At 39.2% G+C, this 19,024-nt stretch overlaps 1 protein-coding gene across 1 annotated transcript in view; it reads left to right on the forward strand.

Annotated features, from left to right (window-relative positions):
• Positions 1-19,024, forward strand: part of LOC121512245 (contactin-associated protein-like 4) — a 227,242-nt gene that overhangs the window by 204,650 nt on the left and 3,568 nt on the right. Inside the window, exons 20-22 of the mRNA XM_041791414.1 lie at positions 2,793-2,926; positions 5,666-5,753; positions 16,728-16,943. Of these exons, the coding sequence (XP_041647348.1) occupies positions 2,793-2,926; positions 5,666-5,753; positions 16,728-16,943 (438 nt within the window). The remainder of the gene's footprint in view (positions 1-2,792; positions 2,927-5,665; positions 5,754-16,727; positions 16,944-19,024) is intronic.

Genomic DNA, 19,024 nt, shown 5'->3' on the forward strand with positions numbered 1-19,024 from the left:
TTTGAAATGGCTTTCAGCTTTTTTAACTGAGAGAAAGCAGAGCGATGGCAGGTGTTGAATAGTTGATCAAGCTGTCATCAGGTGTCTGCTCTCTTCCTGAAGTATCTAATTTAATCCCTGAGACAGGTTCATTTTTGATGCCTTCTAAAAACTCTTTTCTCAGGTTTTTCTTCTTTCGCTGCTGCTTTCAGAGACTTTATGACTCCTGACAGCCTGAAACACCTTCATGCCCTCTGTGAGACTGCTTTAATTATAAAGTTGTGGTCTTATGATAGAGAAACTGCCCCTTATTAGTGTGTCTCTGACAGAAAGAAGTATTGTGACACATCATTAGAAAAATTAGAGAGAGTGTTTTAAGTTTTGATCATTACAATTGCTTATTCCTATCATTACTGCTCATCTGAACAGTCTGCAGACATGGAAGAGCTTTCACATTATCTCAGCATGAGATATAATTGAGAAAAACACTGTCAGAAATTAATTTAAACCATGAAGTGTTATTCAGGGAGATACGATATTAATACTTGCTGCGTAAAACGGTTTGTAGATTCTTAATCCAGCAGTTAGTTACTTGAACCAGCAGCTATCTGGAGTTTATCTTTCTTTGAATGGATGAATAGATCTCTTCTTGGAGTAAGAACTGTGGAAATGTTTGGTTAAAATAGAACACATGCCTCATTAATAATCAAAGACATTTATTTGATCTTTGGTTATTTTTGTATCAGCTATGTTGTAAAAATTATATTGAACTTTGTTCATTTTCAAGGGGAAAGCCTTAACTGTGGGTCACAATAACAATTGTGTATGAATAGGTATTTTATCTGGTTTCTTTATGGGGTTTTTTCTAAATAGCCTCTATAAGATGTGTTTTATAGCTCAAGTAATAGACCATGTTAAACAGAAACCATGTTCCTGTGTATCATTTACATTGTGCCAGGCTACTGCTGATAGTGGTGGACGTGGTGCAGCTGATAGTGAGAATACACTCACTTAAAGGGATATTTTGGTATTTTTGAAGTTGTTTGTTTAAGGCCTTGGTTCTCAACTGGTGGGTCGGGACCCAAAAGTGGGTCACAAAGCCATTTTCAGGGGGTTGCAGTTGTACGCCTGAAACCGAAATTAGTTTGTGCCATCGTATTTTTGTTCTATCTCAAGTCCAAATTTGATTGCAAATTTAAAGGTACAGTGTGTAGAATTTGGCTGCATTTTGCCAAACAGAAACGGTGTAAATGGGATATAATGTTTATATGTTTATGTGAAGTATGTTAAAATAAATGCACAATCATCCCCTTTAAACTTTTGTTTTCTTTTTACAAAATTAGAAAAAAGCTTTTTAAATTTACATTACTGCAGGTTGCCCTCATGGAGGCTGACATAACGAACCGCCGTGTTGTTTACGGCAACGTTTTGGGGACAGAAAGAACAAAACGCGATTTTTAAATACGAACCTGCCTGCCGGTCCTGAAAGCTACCTGGAAGGCAGGTGGAGAAGAAGACTGACGTATAATCTATAAAAATAATGGTTGCAAAAATGAATGGATAAACCCTCACCTCGTCACTGCTGTAAGTGATGTCTGGCTCATGATCCTTTTTGGTCTTCACAGGCTCTCGTCACTTAGTGATGTGATGTTTTGGTAACAGATTGGCTCATTCTAAAATCTGAACACTAGATGCAGCTAAAATTCTAAATTCTACACAATGCACCTTTAAGAAAATCGGGTCGCTATTTGTCACCAAGGAGGTGTTGGTTGGTCTTAAATCTAGAACAGCTAAAAACACTGGTTAAAGGTACTTGGCGAGATTTCAGTTAGCATTACCCCAAACCTAGCTTGGCGAAGCTAGGCTGTTCAGTGTTACAGATGGGTATAGTTTATCTGCATAATTTAGCAAGTTTTAGGTAAAAACAGGACAAAAAACAATGTTGTCTTAACTGTAGTCTATGTTAAAAAAAAAAATTAAGTATTTTATTTGTTACCCAGAAAGCCTATGTGTTTGGCATTATTTTGCAGTGCAGTCTTTGGCTTCATGCTCAGCCGTCTCAGCGTTAGAGATTTGTCCTCTTCCCTTTTGTCCTGAGTGTGCCAAAATGAGTCCAGAAGCAACAACAACAAGCAAAAACTAAAACTAGTTTTTAAAGCTCCATTTTCCATTTAAAGCTGACACATTGTTTTCATCAGACAAACATATTATACTGCCTGTAGCTTGTCTAATTATCAGCCATTTGAAGAATAAAGTGACAGTCATAAACTTATTTGGTTGATATTTCCATTAAGGTCCTCTAGTCAGGGTTGTTGTCTCCAATTTATTTTCAGAAAGTTGAGGTAGGTCCATGAAACACCAGTGTTCAGTAAGTCAGGGGACTCTGGATGCAGAGTGATGCAGGCTGCAGACGTCTTTGAGCCACTATCCTCAATCAACAGTAGCTCTCGTGGGCATAGCTCACAGTTTTCGTACCTAAGTCTTTATCTCAAGTACTTCTGTTCGTCTCTATATCTGAGGTTTTTAGTGATATAAATGTTTAGATCATGATGACTCTTTCACTTGATAAAACGTGAACACAAAGACAACATTTATCGGATATTCAGACAACACTGTTATTTCATGGGAGTGGAGTAAAAGGCATTGGCTTTAGGAGCATTAACATAAAAAAAGGTTTCATTAGTTAAGACACATCTGCAGAAGAGAAAAGGAAAGACAACAAATGAAAAGAAAGAAAAAGAAAAGAAAAGAAACGTAGGTGTGTCTGTTTTAGTCACAGATTGTGGCTATAATATCTTTTTGTGTTTGCACAGATGAGCTGGAACTGAGGTACAGGTTGCAGAGCAGCAGAGATGTGGAGGTGCTCAGGAGCAGAGGCTCCAACATGGCAGATGGACATCTGCACACAGTGACTGTCAAGAGACTGGTAGATACCGTCTCTGTTCAGGTAAACACATGAAAAATTATCCATCTTGTCACACACAGTTAGTTTTGATATTAAGACAAAATAGATTAAACAGTAGTCATATTACTGTTATTATTATTGTTTTTATTGACATGTTGTGCAAGTTCATTGCAAAAACTGAGCCACCTCAAGATTCAGCATTGGCCTATATGATATAAGGATTGATTTTCTACAGGAAAGGGAAAAGATCCATGGGCCTAACTGATCAATACATGTCAGTAAAACAGACTTATTAATCATTCAAAGGGGAAAAAAAAAGTTAAAGAGACAGGTAGAGAGGTCAGAGTCAGAGGTTGCACATGTTGTGACATCACTTGTAATTATTTAAACAGCTGCATACACAGTCAGTGTCTGCGGTGTTTTTGTAACCTTACATATCAGCACTGGATGAACTGACAGGCAGAGAACACACACCTATGTGAGATCTGACTTAAGGTTGTCATCTATTTATTTTGGCGCAAAATATCTTTTTTGTTTGGATTGTCTTTTAGGTTTCCTTAAGTTGTACTCTTGCAAGAGCACTGCCATGAAACAACGTCAATGAGTGGGAGAGGCCATCCCTTCTCCCCCCACATGAAAGCAGGGATAACCGCAGAGAGGAAGGGGTTCAAACACAATACAAAAATGTTAATGAAACCTGTTTGAGACCCTGAGGAAAATGTAAATAAGTTGCAAATTGGGAATAAGTTCTTGGGCCAAAGGCTGTAAACAGAGACAAGAACAACAAACCAAAGCTGAGGCTAAGGCCATGCAGCGCCTATAAAAATTATTTACCCCTTGGATGTTTCAGCCTTGTATTGATTTTATAGAACAATCATGGTCTATATAATCTGGCTTTTCTGACAAAAAATACAAAAAGCCTTTTCAATGTCAAAGTGAAGACAGATTTCTACAAATTAATGTCAGACAAATAGAACAAATAGAAAATGTTATTGACAAGTATAAGTCAGGGGATGGAAACAAAAAAAAAAACATACAATGCACTGAACATCCCCCCAGAGTTCAGGTAGCATGGTGGTGGCAGCATCATACTGTGGGGATGCTTCTTGGCCTGGAGGGCTTGAAAGATAGAGGGTAAAATGAATCTTGTTGGACAATCATACTCGGTCTATAAGATAACTAAAGCTTGGGATAAGATTTATACCCTAGACAATAAACTGAAGCATACAGAGAAAGCTACACAGAAATGGTTTGAAGACAACGAGAGGAATGTTCTGGAGTGGCTGAGTCAAAGCTCAGACCTCAATCCATTAGAAAATTGTTGGCTGGACTTGAAAAGGGCTGTTCACACCTGATCCCCATGTGATCTGACAGCGCTCAAGTAGTTTTGCAAAGACTAAAATTTCAGTCTCCAGATGTGCAAGCATGATTGACACCTATCCACACAGACTCAGTGCGGTGATTGCAGCCAAAGATGCATCTACTAAATACTGACATAAGGGGGTGAATATTTAAGCAGTCACTTATTTTACATTACAAATTTTTATTTTATTGACATTATGTTATAGAAATGTTTTCACTTTGACATTAAAGAGTTGTTTTGTCAAAAAAGCCAAATCATATTGATCATGACTTATTTATAAAATCAAAAAAAAAAGGTAAAACATCCAAGGTATACTTTTTATAGGCACTGTATCACTGCAAACACCGAAGAATAAGAGAAAGGTGCAGACAGACTGCTGTGACATTATGAGGCTCATGTCATATTACTAATTAATGCTGCTGGCTGAGCTTATTTTGGTACTTTCTAGGTCATTTGTGCACTGTCAACAAGACATGCATACATACAGGGTTATAAATATCCAGCTTATGTTCCATGCAGTGGTATCATAATATGATCTGATCTTTTATAAGACTCATAGACATGAAACTTTAGACTGTGAAAAGGTGTGTTTTAAATCTGAGTAACAACACAAAGAATAGTTTGTTCTCTGAAATGGAAATGAAAGTAAAAATGCCCTGAGCTTGTTAAAAAGCTATTTCAAATTTATCTGCTTTGTTCGTTAACTGTCAAAAACATCCTAATACGCCCTGTTAAATCACAGACCGCAGCACACGAGTATGACCTTCAGAGCCACAAAACACAGCAGCCAGCAGTTTTAATAATTGATTTGACAGAGATCATCAGCAAGCAATAATCTCCAAATTAGTAGATAATAACAAAAGGGAAAAAACAAACCGATCAATCCCCTCAGGCGTGCCAGTGGGTATCTTGTCTAAGGGGAACTGAAATGTTTTAGAACAGCCTCAACCACCAAAAATAAGTAGAATAAAACCTCATCAATGCAGTATTTCCTCCTCTTTTTGAGCTATTTCTGTTTCTGTGGCTCAAGTTTAGTCTCAGGATAATTAACATTAGCAAACGTCATATTGATAAATGATTCTCTATAGCCTAAATCTCTGTGTTTGCAAGCAATATATCACGCCCTCTTTGTTTCATTACAAAAGGTGTCTCTCTGTGAAGCATTCAGCACCTCAAAACCTGCTCCACTTACATTTCTCTGCTGCAACACAGCATCGCAAAAGTGTACTGGTTTCCATTTTGGGGGTTGAATCCTTTTAAAAGTGCAGAACAAACAGGTTGAACCTCTCTGAGCTTACTATCTTGCATCTCTGCAGACATTTGCTGCTTAGTCTTCAACAGTTTGTCTCTGTTATCAGCCGCTACCTCCTTCCTGTTAAGCTTTTCACTTTGGAGATGTGACACGTGTTATCTTATAGATTGACCAGAATACCAGAGAGGACTTCAACTTGACGTCTGACGGTGAATTCAACAGCATCAAAACGTTCTTTCTGGGCAGAGTGCAGGGTAAGTGGGGCTCTTCTCAGCACTTAGACACTCTCATTTGAATAACAGCACTGAGATGTTTGGCCCCGTGTGAAAAAACACTGCTCTGGAGCTTTCTGCTGTTTTCTATTCATCAGGTTGGGTGGTCTGGAGGGAAAGCTGCAGTTTGAACAGGTGTGGAGCTTTTAAAAGACAGACAAATTGGCGTTCATGTTCAAACAGTCACAAACACATCACTTATTGTGGGGGTGCAAAATAAAAGGTGGCGCCACCCTCTTAAGTTGCTGTTATGTGGCATTTTGGAGCCATATGGCTGGGTAAAGTATTGTGTAAATGGTTGTGTTTTTTTCACAAATGCAATAGTTCAGGAAATACAGTGTACCATTGTGAACTTTTATCTGCTTTATAGAAGCCGTGAGTAATACATTCTTTATGTCTGTCTCGCAGAGCGGGCCTTCAGACAGCTGTAATGGTAATAACTTTAGAAAAGGTCTTTCACTTTGTATGGTAATGAGGAGAGATTGAAAAGAACAAATTACTTAGAAGATTGGAGTCAGCACCCTGCGATTCAGCATAACAACCAATAAGTCTGAGCCGCTGTGGGTGGGGTCAAACTAAACCAGGAAGTCAGACAGTGCAGATCAGAACATTTCATTTTCACATCACTCCAGTTGTCCTCTACAGGACTAATCTATCCTCAATAGGCTTCTATGAAAGATGAGGAACTTTATACCAAAGCTGTACCTTTGTTGACATCTAAAAATAGAAAAAATGTCCACTACAGCTTCTCTGTGTTGCAAATATGCATGTGTCCCTTGCATATAAGTAGCTTACAGTATTTTCTCTAAAATATCAAGACTCTAACACAGAACTTTGCTGCTGTTACATTTGTCACTGTTGTAAGTATGGTTCATTTGTATTGTCCTTTTTAATTCATATGTTAGTTTTTTTATTTATCCCTCTTATTTGGATTTTGGATTTGATCCTGGTGCTTACAGAGGCTAGCATCATAACTTGGAACAAAAAACACCTAGACCTGCTTGATATGGTGAGGAGACAGTGTAATGAAAGGCTTTAATAGAGATCTGATAGCAGGCAGTTACATGTATTTTATCCCTGTTAATGCAATTCCCTGTTGTTACATTTATACTCGCATGTGTAAATTTGCAGGGTGCTTCTGGACATATTTACTTTTATATTTTTAACTGGTAAATTTATATTTTCCCTAACATGTAGTTAACTCCAAACATGAAGTTACCTACAAAGTCTCAAATATGTATCAGCAGCCTTTTTTTTTTCTTTTACCTTAAGTATCAAAGATGTATATTTCTAAAAGAATGGCAGTGTTTGTGCGTGGTTTAAAATAACCTAACTGAAAACTTCAGTGTTCATAGAGACATACTGAATCAGTGTTTTTTCAGGAAAAAAATGTCCCATAATGATCAGTTCTGGACCCCATTTCTTTTATATCAGTATTTTGTCTTTAAAATCTATACATATGCTGATGATGCTATTCTTAATTGTTTTGATGAATCTGAATGACACCCAAGCATGCAATGATTAGCCTTAAGGCAGCCTTACACCTTACGACTTTTCCTCTGATTTCAGAGTCGCAAACAAAATTCCAAAGTCGGAGTAAAATCATGTGAGTCTTGCTAAAGTTGCAGCCCGCTCCCCTTGACTCAGTCGTTAGGCTGAAATAAACCAATAAGTCTGAGTCCTTCCTTTTCTAGAGTAAGGTATTAGTTTTAGCAGCCTTGCCTGGTTTTTATTTTGTAATTCCAGTGCTTGTGCATGGTCTAATAAAAAGTCTATCCCAAGGATCAGTGCTGGGTCCATTTATACCAGCAACAACTTTTCCACAGTAAAGACTGAAAAATATTTATCTTTATGCAGATGATATTATTTTTATTGTGTTGCTGGCCCCATAGAAGTTTGTGTAGAAAACCTAATCTATTGTTTGTGTACTCTTAAGAATCAAACAATAATTTCTTAACTTGTACTTATTTCCAACAAAGCCCAGCCAATGGTTTTTGTTACTGGGCAATCCAAAAGATGTCCTACAAGAATTAAGTCCTAGGACCTGTCTTCTTTCCAATTCACATAAATAAAATTGTTTCTTCAAGACAGGCTGAAGATTACATCTCTATGCTGATGACATCTTTCTATAGTTTTTAACCGCTTTTTGTGGAAACCCGAAACTTCCTTTCTGTACTATTGAAAATAGACTAATTAGCCTTAAACTTGTACTTAACTTTAACAAAACCCAAAAACTAAGATGTTTTAGTTTATCAGCGCACAAACTTTCAGTCTAGTACCTCTATACCATATGTGCGGTTTCAAATTCAAATGCTTAACCATGCTGAAAGCTTTAAGTGTTTCAAGTCAAGAAATATCCTTTCACAAAGGTGCCCCTCAGTGATCAGTTCTAGGTCCTGTACAGCGCAGGAAAAACACAACACTGTTTTTAATAAAAAAAAACTTTGATAATGCACTTTTCAGCTTCAAACCAGTACTAAACTTAAACCAAAGCAGCTCCATTTTTTTCCAAGAATGGTTAGAAAGGTTTACTACAAGGATTAGCCGTGGGCATTGCCTTTTTCAGTTTATATCAGGAATGTTGTTGCGTCTATAAAAATGGTAAAATAGGACTCTGTGCAGATGATGATGCCCAATGTAAACATAGATCAGCTGCGCTGTAATCCCCGGGCAAATCATACTGCTTAGCAAATCACTCCCTCTCTCGTCAATCGGAGCAGTTCCACTGATTGGTTTTAAACACACAGTATGTCTAAAGAATAATAAAAGAGGAAGCATAAAAATGCACACAGTGCTGAGCTCTGCCAACTTTCATCCACCTCTATTGCTTACTTTTTGGACTGAATTGAGAACTCATGGTTAGAAAGCCATGGAGAAAAGCTGTTAAAAGCTGTCTTCAGAGTTGTTCTACTAGCTACTAGTATTCTAGGTTTGCTATGCCTCAAAATTTTAGGAGTCAGGGGTGGAGGGATGGAGTTACTTATGGGGGAATTTCTGAAGACAAAATATGCAGCCAGTGGCAGAGAATGATCATGATCCATCAAAAGTAAACAGCAGAAACATGAATGAGATGCAGCAACAGGAGGCAGCTTGCAGTTCTCACTTCCCACATAAGTCTCATCCAGCAACAATACACTGTTTCTCTCTGTCAACATGAAATCATCAAACTGAAGGATTTCTCTGGCTTTGAAAACTGTTAGCAAAATTTAGCATAATAAAAGTACTCAAATGAAATATAGATAATAGATGGCTAGTCATTTTTAAATCAATGTAGAAAAATTTCAGTTAAAACAATCTACATTTTGTGCCTTTAAATGAGTATCTAAAAGAAAAGCACATTTAAACAGCCCATAGTGATCCATGGTGAGCTGTAGTAACAAACAAGAACAAATTGATGCTAGGGCTATTTCTTACTTCGAGCAGCTTGGATTTTATGTGTGTTGTTGACCCAGGCCGTGTTATTATGTGACCCAGCCTTCTCTCTACTGATCCTCGGGGCTCTTGCAGTCATATCAGTATCAGAGTGGCAGTAAGATAGTTGATATACTGTCACTCCCTGCCAGCGCTGTCATCCATCAGCCTAACTAATGGACCAGGAAGGACTGGAGGGACTGACATGCCCACAGAGAGAGAGAAGGAGAAAGTGATAATGAAGCGAGAGTGAGAGTGTGATGGTAGGACACAGAGAGGTGGAGGTAAAGAGCAGCAGCTCAGTGGAGGTGGACAGTAATCGTCAGTTTGTGGCTACAGGGCAGGTGCTGCCAGAGGTGGTTTGACAGCAAGCACCATCTGCAGTAAAGGCACAGTGTTTTATTATTAATACTGGTAATTGATATATCCTTTAAACAATGGGGCAGCTACTACCTTAGCACACTATTTTCATTAGTCTGTAATAAATCTTTTTTAAATCCATGTTCAGATGAATGCAGCACAAAGACAAGATATTTACCAATCCAAGTGATAATTTAAAGTTTTTATAGGAAATATATACACATTAACGAATTTGATGCCTGTAACACTTTCCAAAAAGTTGGGACAAAAGCATTTTTACCACTGTGTTATATCACCTTTTCTTCTCACAACAACCTAAAAACATTGGGGCACTGAAATAAACAGGGACATCCCTGAAAAAGACCTCACCAGAATGAACAAATGTTGCCCTAAAACCTGTATGTACCTCTCAGCATTAATCGTGCCTACACAGATGTGTAAGGTACCCATGCTAGAAGCACTAATACATCCCCATAGCATCACAGATGCTGCCTTTTGAGCTTTACATTGACAACAGTCTGGACAGTCTTTTTCATCTTTGGCTTTGGGGCCATTATTTTCAAACAACATGGACTTGTTAAACCAAAGCACACTTTTCTACTTTGAGTCAGTCCGTGTCAGATAAGCTTGGGCCCAGAGAAGTCAACAATGCTTCTGAATGTTTCTGATATTTCACTTTAGTCTAACTTTAAATATGCAGATGCAGTGATGTAACGTGTTAACTGACATTAATTTTTTGGAGTGTTCCTGAGTTCACATTGTAATATCCACCACGGGATGATGCCAGTTTTTAATGCAACGCTCCCTGAGAGATCAAAGGTCACAGTGATCGATGATTTTGATATTTCTGTAAAATGAGAAGTTCTTTGCACACAAATATAGTTTTCCTCTTTTGTTAACAACCCTCGCAGCACCGGTACAGACTAAAACATTTTTAGACACGGTCTAGTTCACTGCCAGGCAATTTTCAAACAGAATAATCAAGACTGAACTGACCTGAGGTTCTGCATGACCTGGATCATCTAACAGCTTTGATACTGTCAAAAACCACAGGTGGAGAATGTCTTGCTTTTCTGAATCTGTTCCATCGTCATCCTCAATGTCCCCTGGTTCACTTTCTTCCTCCATGTCACTGCTGCATTTCCTTCTCTTCCTTCCCTTTACAGCTGACTTTCCTTCTCTGTGTAGCTACATCTTTTACATCATGCCATCATCCATTTAGGTTTAAACAAGCAACAAGCCTTTTTTCACAATGTAAGGTATAGAAAGTACAGATATTTGTGTTCAGATGTAAAAAGTCACTCAAGTGAAGTACAGATACCTGAAAACCGACTTTACTACAGTAACAAAGTATTTGTACTTGTTACTTCCCACCTATGGACGTTTATGGTATCTAGCCTTGCCCCTTAAGTGCAGAGATTTCTCCAGACTTTATGAATCTTTTGGTGATATTAGGAACTGTAGATGGTAAAAACTTTAAATCTTTGGAGAATGTATCAGCATTATTCATAGACTGTTTAACTATTGCCCATGTAGTCATTCAGAAAGTGAATAACCTCATACCATTGTTGTTTGTGAACCCCTGGGCCATTCAGGAGTGCTTCTTTAATCATGGCACTTTAACCTGTCACCAATAATGCATAATGTTCCAGGTGTTCTTTGAACATTTCACAACTTTACCAGCCTGCGCTTCTTCCTGTACCAGCATGCTAGCAATGTGTTGCATGCATCAAATTCAGAATGTGTGTTCATCCATCTATCCATCCATCCATCAATCCATCCATCGATCCATCCATCCATCAATCCATCCATCCATCCATCCATCCATCCATCCATCCATCAATCCATCCATCCATCCATCAATCCATCCATCCATCCATCCATCCATCCATCCATCCATCCATCCATCAATCCATCCATCCATCCATCCATCCATCCATCCATCCATCCATCAATCCATCCATCCATCCATCCATCCATCCATCCATCCATCCATCCATCCATCCATCCATCCATCCATCCATCCATCAATCCATCCATCCATCCATCCATCCATCCATCCATGCAATAACCTGAGGCTGGGGAGAGGGTGGGATGGCAGCAACACATGTGGACACATACGTGTGTCACTTGGCAGCCAAGGTCAAGCTCAATGGCATCTCTTTGTCTGGGCCGTTTCACACCCGATGATACACCCAGAGACTGGCTGTGAGGCATCCAAAGCATTACCAGGGTCGCGTGTCAACCCTACTACCCGCCTGGACAGAACCCTAGGCTACACTTACTCACCACATTCATCCCTTTCTCCTTCCTAAAGATATGGAATTTCTCGTTTTTTTCCAAAGGATTATATTCCCATGGCCCTGGCACTATGCGGGATTGTGCCAGCACTCCCTACCCTACCTGGCAGCTTACTCACCACATCTACAACCTACTTCAGACTAATAGAATAGTTCCTATTCTTTAGCTGTTTAATGTTTGTCCACCTTCTCAATCATTTATCCTGCTGACTGTTTAATACATGTATTTTTGCATTTATAAATCAAATTTAAATTATTCTCCCCGCTCAGAGGATCACATTTAATTTAAAACTAAATCAAAGTGAGATCAAATAAATAAAGATGACAAACAGCTCTCTCCAGCCACATCACTTCTCACTGACCCATTTATTTGTTTTAAAAATTGTCATTCCCCTAATTTAGATGACAGATTGTGATGTCCTGTGTGATCGAAACGTCCTGCAGGAATAATTGCAGTTCGCACAGACATTTATAGCCTCTGAAGATTTTATTTAGCGACTGCTGTTATTAATAGTTATGAAAAGGTGCGTTTCTAAAGGAGGTCAAGACGATTCTTTGTTCTCATTCAAAGTGTTACCATTTAGATATGGTGTCTGATGTAGCCAGACAGAGGATAATAATCATATGAAGACTGAATTTTACTCTTTTGAAGAAAGTGTTATTGCATTTCCTTGCACAAACATCAGGTCACACTTTCAACTCTTTTACACTGGAAACAGATCCTAAAACCAGTTTGGCCTTTCTGACGATACTCATAGTAACGGCAGAAAATGTCCTAGTGGTGAGATGACCCATGACCTCTCCTTATCTCAGCAATGCCAATTAATAAAAAGTTTCCCAGCTTTTTACTTCTCTGTGTTAGGAGATCCTTCCTCATAGTAGAATTACATTTTAACAGGAGTTTTGGCACCTGATGAGCATTCAAACTTCTAAATCTCTTACCCAGACAAGATTTTCTGTCACAGCAGCATCTGAAAAAACAAGCACCCACTGACAGCCTCTGGCATTTTTGTTTTAACATAGTTTTTGGTTTTGTACTCCCACTAAGAAAGAGGAGGTTCTGATCTGTTGGCGCAGACATTCACAGCAGTGAAAATCTCTTTGTAAGGTTTCACTCAGAGGTAATTCTCCTTGTACAGAATCATGTAAATACTTTTTATATTGGATGATTCTGCAGCAAATGATTTATGGCCAGTGCCAACCAAGAGCAGCAGCAGAAATAGTGCGACCTTTTATGTACTGTAGCATGACAAAACAGCACTGGCACAGAATTTAATGTGTTTGAGGATGCCAAAATTTACAACCTTAAGTCCAAAAAAAGTAGGGGTGCTGTGTGAAGTGAAAATAATAACAGAATGCAACAATTTGCAAATATCTAATACCCTTTTATTCACAATAGGGCAGAAATAGCATGTTAGAAGAAGCTTGGACATTTTAACATTTCATGAAAAAGCATTAGCTCATTTTTGATTTGATGGCAGCAACACATTTTAGAAAGTAGGGATGGGGCAGCAACAGGCTGGAAAAATAAGTGGCAATAATGAGATGGAGCATTTTGTAAATGATAATTGGCATCAAGTCAGTAACATGAATGGGTATAAAAGGAGCATTTTACAGATGCAAAGTGTCTCAGAAGTTGAAATAGGCAAAGGCTTACCAGTCTGTGAAAAACTGTGTCTAAAAATTGTGGATCAATTAAAGAAAAAGGTTCCTCAACATGAAATTGGGAAGACTTTGAATATCCCACCATTTACAGTACATAATAGAGGTGTAACGGTTCATCAATGTATATCGATATATTGATTGGTTGATTGATGATCCAATCAGATCAATGAAAAGTCAAAACAGCTTTTATTCTGAACACCCCCCACCCCCCACGTCTGTTGACAGTTTCCGCCCCAAGCGGCGTCCTTAACAAGCAGTAAGCTACATAACTAGCAGAAGTTTTGTGGCTGAGAGAAACAGGATATCCTCTCCTCTCTCCACTGTGTGGACATATTTCAGACAGACACTGCAGCAGGACGGGTCTCCCCCAGTTTGTCGACTACGTCTACATCTTTATCTGTCTACATCTATAACCGCCGTATAAGTTCACAGATAAAATATCACTCGTGATGGATGAGGTAGTGCAAGTGCTGTCTGCAGCAGACCGCAGATATACAGAGAGGGAAAAGTCCGCTGCTGCATGTCTCCTTTGATACACTGATTTTATTTCACCATCTCACGTCAAATTTATAATGAAAATATAAGCTGTCCAAACTTAATGTGGTTCAAGCAGGGCAGCTGCTCCCTTCGTACTCCCCACCCCTTCACTCTTGTTATGAGGCTGCTCATGACAAGAGCGTCTTTTATAATAAAATTTTCCTCCAGTCTAAACTCTCAATTTATTAAAATTAAGGTAGCAATAAATAAAAAATAATAAAAATCCATCACTATAGCATCATATGCCCCATACTTAACCTTATTTAAATCTCATAAGGTGAATGAACTACAAAAATGAACTATCTGCCACATTAATAGGCCCCTGTGTAAAGTATGAAGGGCTGATATAGAGCAGAAATATCTGTTGAAGTCCACATGTTTAAGTTTAAGAAAATAAAATCTAAAATGGGAACACAGGCCAAATACTTTGATCATTATTATAAAGGGTTGCAGAAAAAGTCCATATTTGTGCTTTAGAGTGATTTGAGGATGTGAAAAAACGTTTGGCACTGAAAATGTTTGCTGTTTTAAATCAACATGTTTAAACACAAATGTTCATAGTTGTGTTCCTAATTTAAAGGTAATCAGGTCTCTGTTGTTTTTGTTACAGAGATATTTTTATTAAATACAGAGACCTGTCTATAATCTAATTGCAGAAATGCTTTTTTTCTGTAACTATACAAAATTTTTGCATAAATTTGCCTGATATCAATCCTCGGCCCCATGTTGAATCAAATCGAAATCGTATTGCGGTTGATTTTGTGATATCAGAAAATATCGTATCATTGTCCAAAATATCGATATTGTATCATATCAGGATTAAACTGGTGATTTACACCCCTAGTACATAATATTGTCAAAAAATTCAGAGAATTTGGAGAAATCTTTGTTGGCAAGGGACAAGGCCAATATGTGACTTTCATGCTTTTTGGTCCTCATATGGCACTTAAGTGACTGCATGGTCTCAAGAACACATCCAGAAATTATTGTCTTTCCACACAGTTTGCCAACCATCCATCCATCCGACCATCGTCCATCCATCCATCCATCCATCCATCCATCCATCCATCTATTTATCAGTTTTCTTATCCAGGGCTGGTTCGAGGTGATAGCAGGCTAAGAAAGTCCACTGAGACATCCCTAACCCCGGCAACATTTTCCAGCTCATCCTCTGTGTCTCTGAGGAATGTTCAGGGTAGACGAGATATATAATCCCTCCAACAAGTCCTGGGTCTATCTTGGGGTCTCCTTCCAGTTGGACATGCCTGGAAGACCTCCACAGGGAGGCAACCAGGAGGCTCATTCTGATCAGATACCTAAATCACCTAATGTGGCTCCTTTTGAAAGAGCAGTGGCTCTACTGCGAGATCTCTCTGATGTCAGAGCTCCTCCCCCTGTCTCTAAGGCTGAGCCCAGACACCCTTCTGAGGAAACTCATCAATCTTATTCTTTAGGTCATTGCACAGAGTTCATGACCATAGGTGAAGGTTCATCACGACTCTAAACAATGCTGCACCAATCCAAGTTTCAATCTCACAGTCCATTCTGTCCTCACGCTTGGCCAAGACCCAGAGATACTTTAACTTCTTCACCTGGGCCAAAGTTATCCGTGCCACCCACAAATATAAATTGGAACTGTATCATACAAAAAAAATACATATGTTAACATGATCCAGAACTGCTAACATCTTCTCAGGGTCAAAGTTCATTTAAAATGGACTGAGGCAAAATGGAAAACTGTTCTGTGGTCAGATGAATCCAAATTTGGAATTCTTTTTGGAAACCACAGATGCTGCATCGTCCAGACTATAAGAGAAGAGGGACCACCCAGCTTGTTTTCACACACAGTTCAAAAGCCTGCATCTCTGATGTTATGGGGTTGCATTAGTGCCCATGGCGTGGGCAGCTTACACGTCTGAAAAGGCACTATCAATGCTGAAAAGTATATAGACGTTTTGAAATAACATATGCTCACACCCAGATGTCTGTTTCATGGAAGGTCTTGTGTTTCAGCAAAACAAACCACATACCACATCTATCACAACAGCATGGCTTCACAGTCATAGAGTCTTAGTGCTTAGCTGGCCTACCTGCAGTCCAGACCTTTCACTAATCGAAAACATCTGAGACATGATTAAAGGAAAAACATCCAGCAAAGAAGGCCCAATAATAAAATAAAATCTGAGTTTTTGAGATATGCAAATCACTGCTTTGTGTTTATATTTACATTTGACACAGTGCCCCATCTTTTTTGGAATTCGGGTTGTACATCCTATCCCAGAAAAACCATTTCTCTCCCGCTTATGTGAACATAAAATGTTTTTCTCTAACCTTTTCCGAGAGTTTCAGCTGCCTCTGCAGTTAGCACGCTCAAATATTGAAGGAATAATTCCTCTGAAGCCTTTCACGTCTACAACTTTGACGTTAATGGCAGTGTAAAATCATCTACTATCAGTTCTATTGGACACATGAGTTAGTAAAAATCTCTCCCAGGAGGTTTTTTGTAACATCAAAGAGGGTATTAACATGATGAAGCCATAGATAGATCCCACTTATCTTCGTAACCGCAGTCTCATCAAGATAATGTTTGTGGTGGCTGTGTTTCAAGTCTGTAATTGGAACTTGCTGATAACAAATCTGTCTTCTCACTCAGTGTCTCTTCTCTCTGTGTCTCTTTGTTCAGATTCTGATGAGCTGGATTCAGAGCTGGCAGGGCTGGCCTCTCTCGGGTTCACAGGCTGTCTGTCAGGTGTTCGCTTTAACTCCATCACTCCTCTAAAAGCTGCTCTGCTGCACCCTGACAGCCGTGTTATTGTCACCGAACCACTGGTCTCATCGAGCTGTGCTTCCTCCACTGCAGATAATCCATACACAGCAGAAACCACACACTCCCTAACAGGTACAAGGAGCAAACAGCCCTTATTTCCCAATATAGTAATCTGTAGGGAACATCTTCAAATGTGTATCCTAAGCCTGGTTGCTTAGTTTGGATAAGACTGATCTGTATTTGGAAACTGTGTTTTTGCTCTCCAGGATCAGTTCATCCAGCCTTTTTGTCCCAGGTTGTAAGTTTAAAGTTGGGTAGGATTAACCCTATGTAGGTATAGACTTTTCAAGACTTACAGTATCTGGATTACCCCTGTTTCAAAGGAGATTTTAGTCTATAAGTTGCACCAAAGTCAGCACAAAATAAGAAATACTCACATCAGCTTTAAATGAGATATTTATTGTTTGATGCCAAGGCTATTTGATTGAACATTTTAGGTGGGAAAATCATTTCTTTTTAAATCCCTAATGTTTACCTGATCTGTTATAAGATGCACCTTGAAAATTTGCTGCATCCTGTACCACCTACACGTCGCATTCAACATAGGCAGTCACAGGTGGGGCCACCATGGAACCTGCAGACAACCCCATATTTGAAGCCCACATGGGGCCCATTCATTCTGTAGAGAATTTGTGAGGTACTTTGTGTTACACAAAAAGGCCTGACTAGCAATCTCCGTTCCAGTTCATCCCAGAGGTGCTCCATGGGGTTGAGGTCAGGGCTCAGTACAGGCCAGTCAAGCTCTTCCACACCAAACTCATCAAACCATGTCATTGTAGTCCCTACTTTGTGTACTTGGACACAGTCATGTTAGAATAGAAAAGGGCCATCTCCAAACTGTTGTCACAAAGTTGGAATCATAACATTGTCTAAACTGTCTTAGGACGCTGAAGCATTAAGATTGGCCTTTACTGGAGATAAGGGGCCTAGCCCAAACCCTAAGAAACAGCCTCATTGTGAGAGAAGTCAGCCTGGTCACTAGCTGTGTGAGCTCATCAGTGCAGGGCCAGGTGTGTGTCAGCTGATTGCACCTGATTAGGGCCAGGTGTGGCAAGCTGATATAAACACCTGGGCTGCAGCCCTCTATGCTGACTCATTATCTCACCTTCAGAGACACTGAGAGCATCTCTCTGGGTTTTCATTTCCATGTTTGAGGAAAAGAGTTTGCAAAAACATTTCTTTCAGACTTTCAGCCATTTATCTTTACCTGTCACCTGAAGATTATTGATTGTCCGTGCTGAGTATTTTAACAAGCCATGTTTGGTTTCCATTGTCACACCAGCCTGGTGGCCTTTGCATTTCATTTTTGAGTTTTCTCAGTCTCCCAGGTTTTTGTAGTTTATTGTCAGCAGTGGTTTAGCTCTTCTGTTATGTTTAGAATGGGAGCTTTAGGGTTATCACTTACTAACATTTGTTGTTGTTTTTTTATTATACTTCCTGTCCTGAACGATTGTTTGCGATTTCAGTGGTTAGGATAACAATGAAAAGTGGTTATCTTAACTTGGTTTTAATCATTAATGTTTGTTTTTGCATTTTAATGTGAGTTTGTAATGTATTTTATGGATGGTGTCTTGAATTGCGAACCACTGTTGTTTTTGTCTCTTGGGTGCTGAACTCCTGTCTGCACAACAAATTTACCCTTTTGGGTACTGATAAAGAACCTTGAACCCTTCATCCTGACACTCATACAGTTATCCCTCCTCCACCAAACTGCACAGTTAGGATCAAGCAGTCAGGCAGATAATGTTCTCCTGTCATCCACCAAACCCAGACTTTGCCATCTGACTGGCAAACAGAGAAGTGTGATTCTTCACTCCACAGAACAAGTTTCTGACATTGTTCCACGGTCCAGTGTCGGACTCCACTCCATCCAACACTTAGCACTGGACTTCATGTGAGGCTTGCATGCAGCTGCTCAGCCTTGGAAACCCACTCCATGAAGCTCCTGCCACACAGTGTTTGTGCTTACATAATGCCAGTATGGAATCAGCAGAGTGTTGGCAACTTCACCCAACCATGCACCTTAGTCAAATCAATCAAAGTTTATTTATATAGCACATTTGAAAACAACCTTAGTTGACCAAAGTGCATTACAGGCTTTGACAAAAAAATAAAAGCGCAACAAATGACTCACAAAAACCTAATGAAATAGT

Source organism: Cheilinus undulatus, linkage group 7, assembly GCF_018320785.1.
Source record: "Cheilinus undulatus linkage group 7, ASM1832078v1, whole genome shotgun sequence".
In the NCBI taxonomy this organism is placed as follows: domain Eukaryota; kingdom Metazoa; phylum Chordata; class Actinopteri; order Labriformes; family Labridae; genus Cheilinus; species Cheilinus undulatus.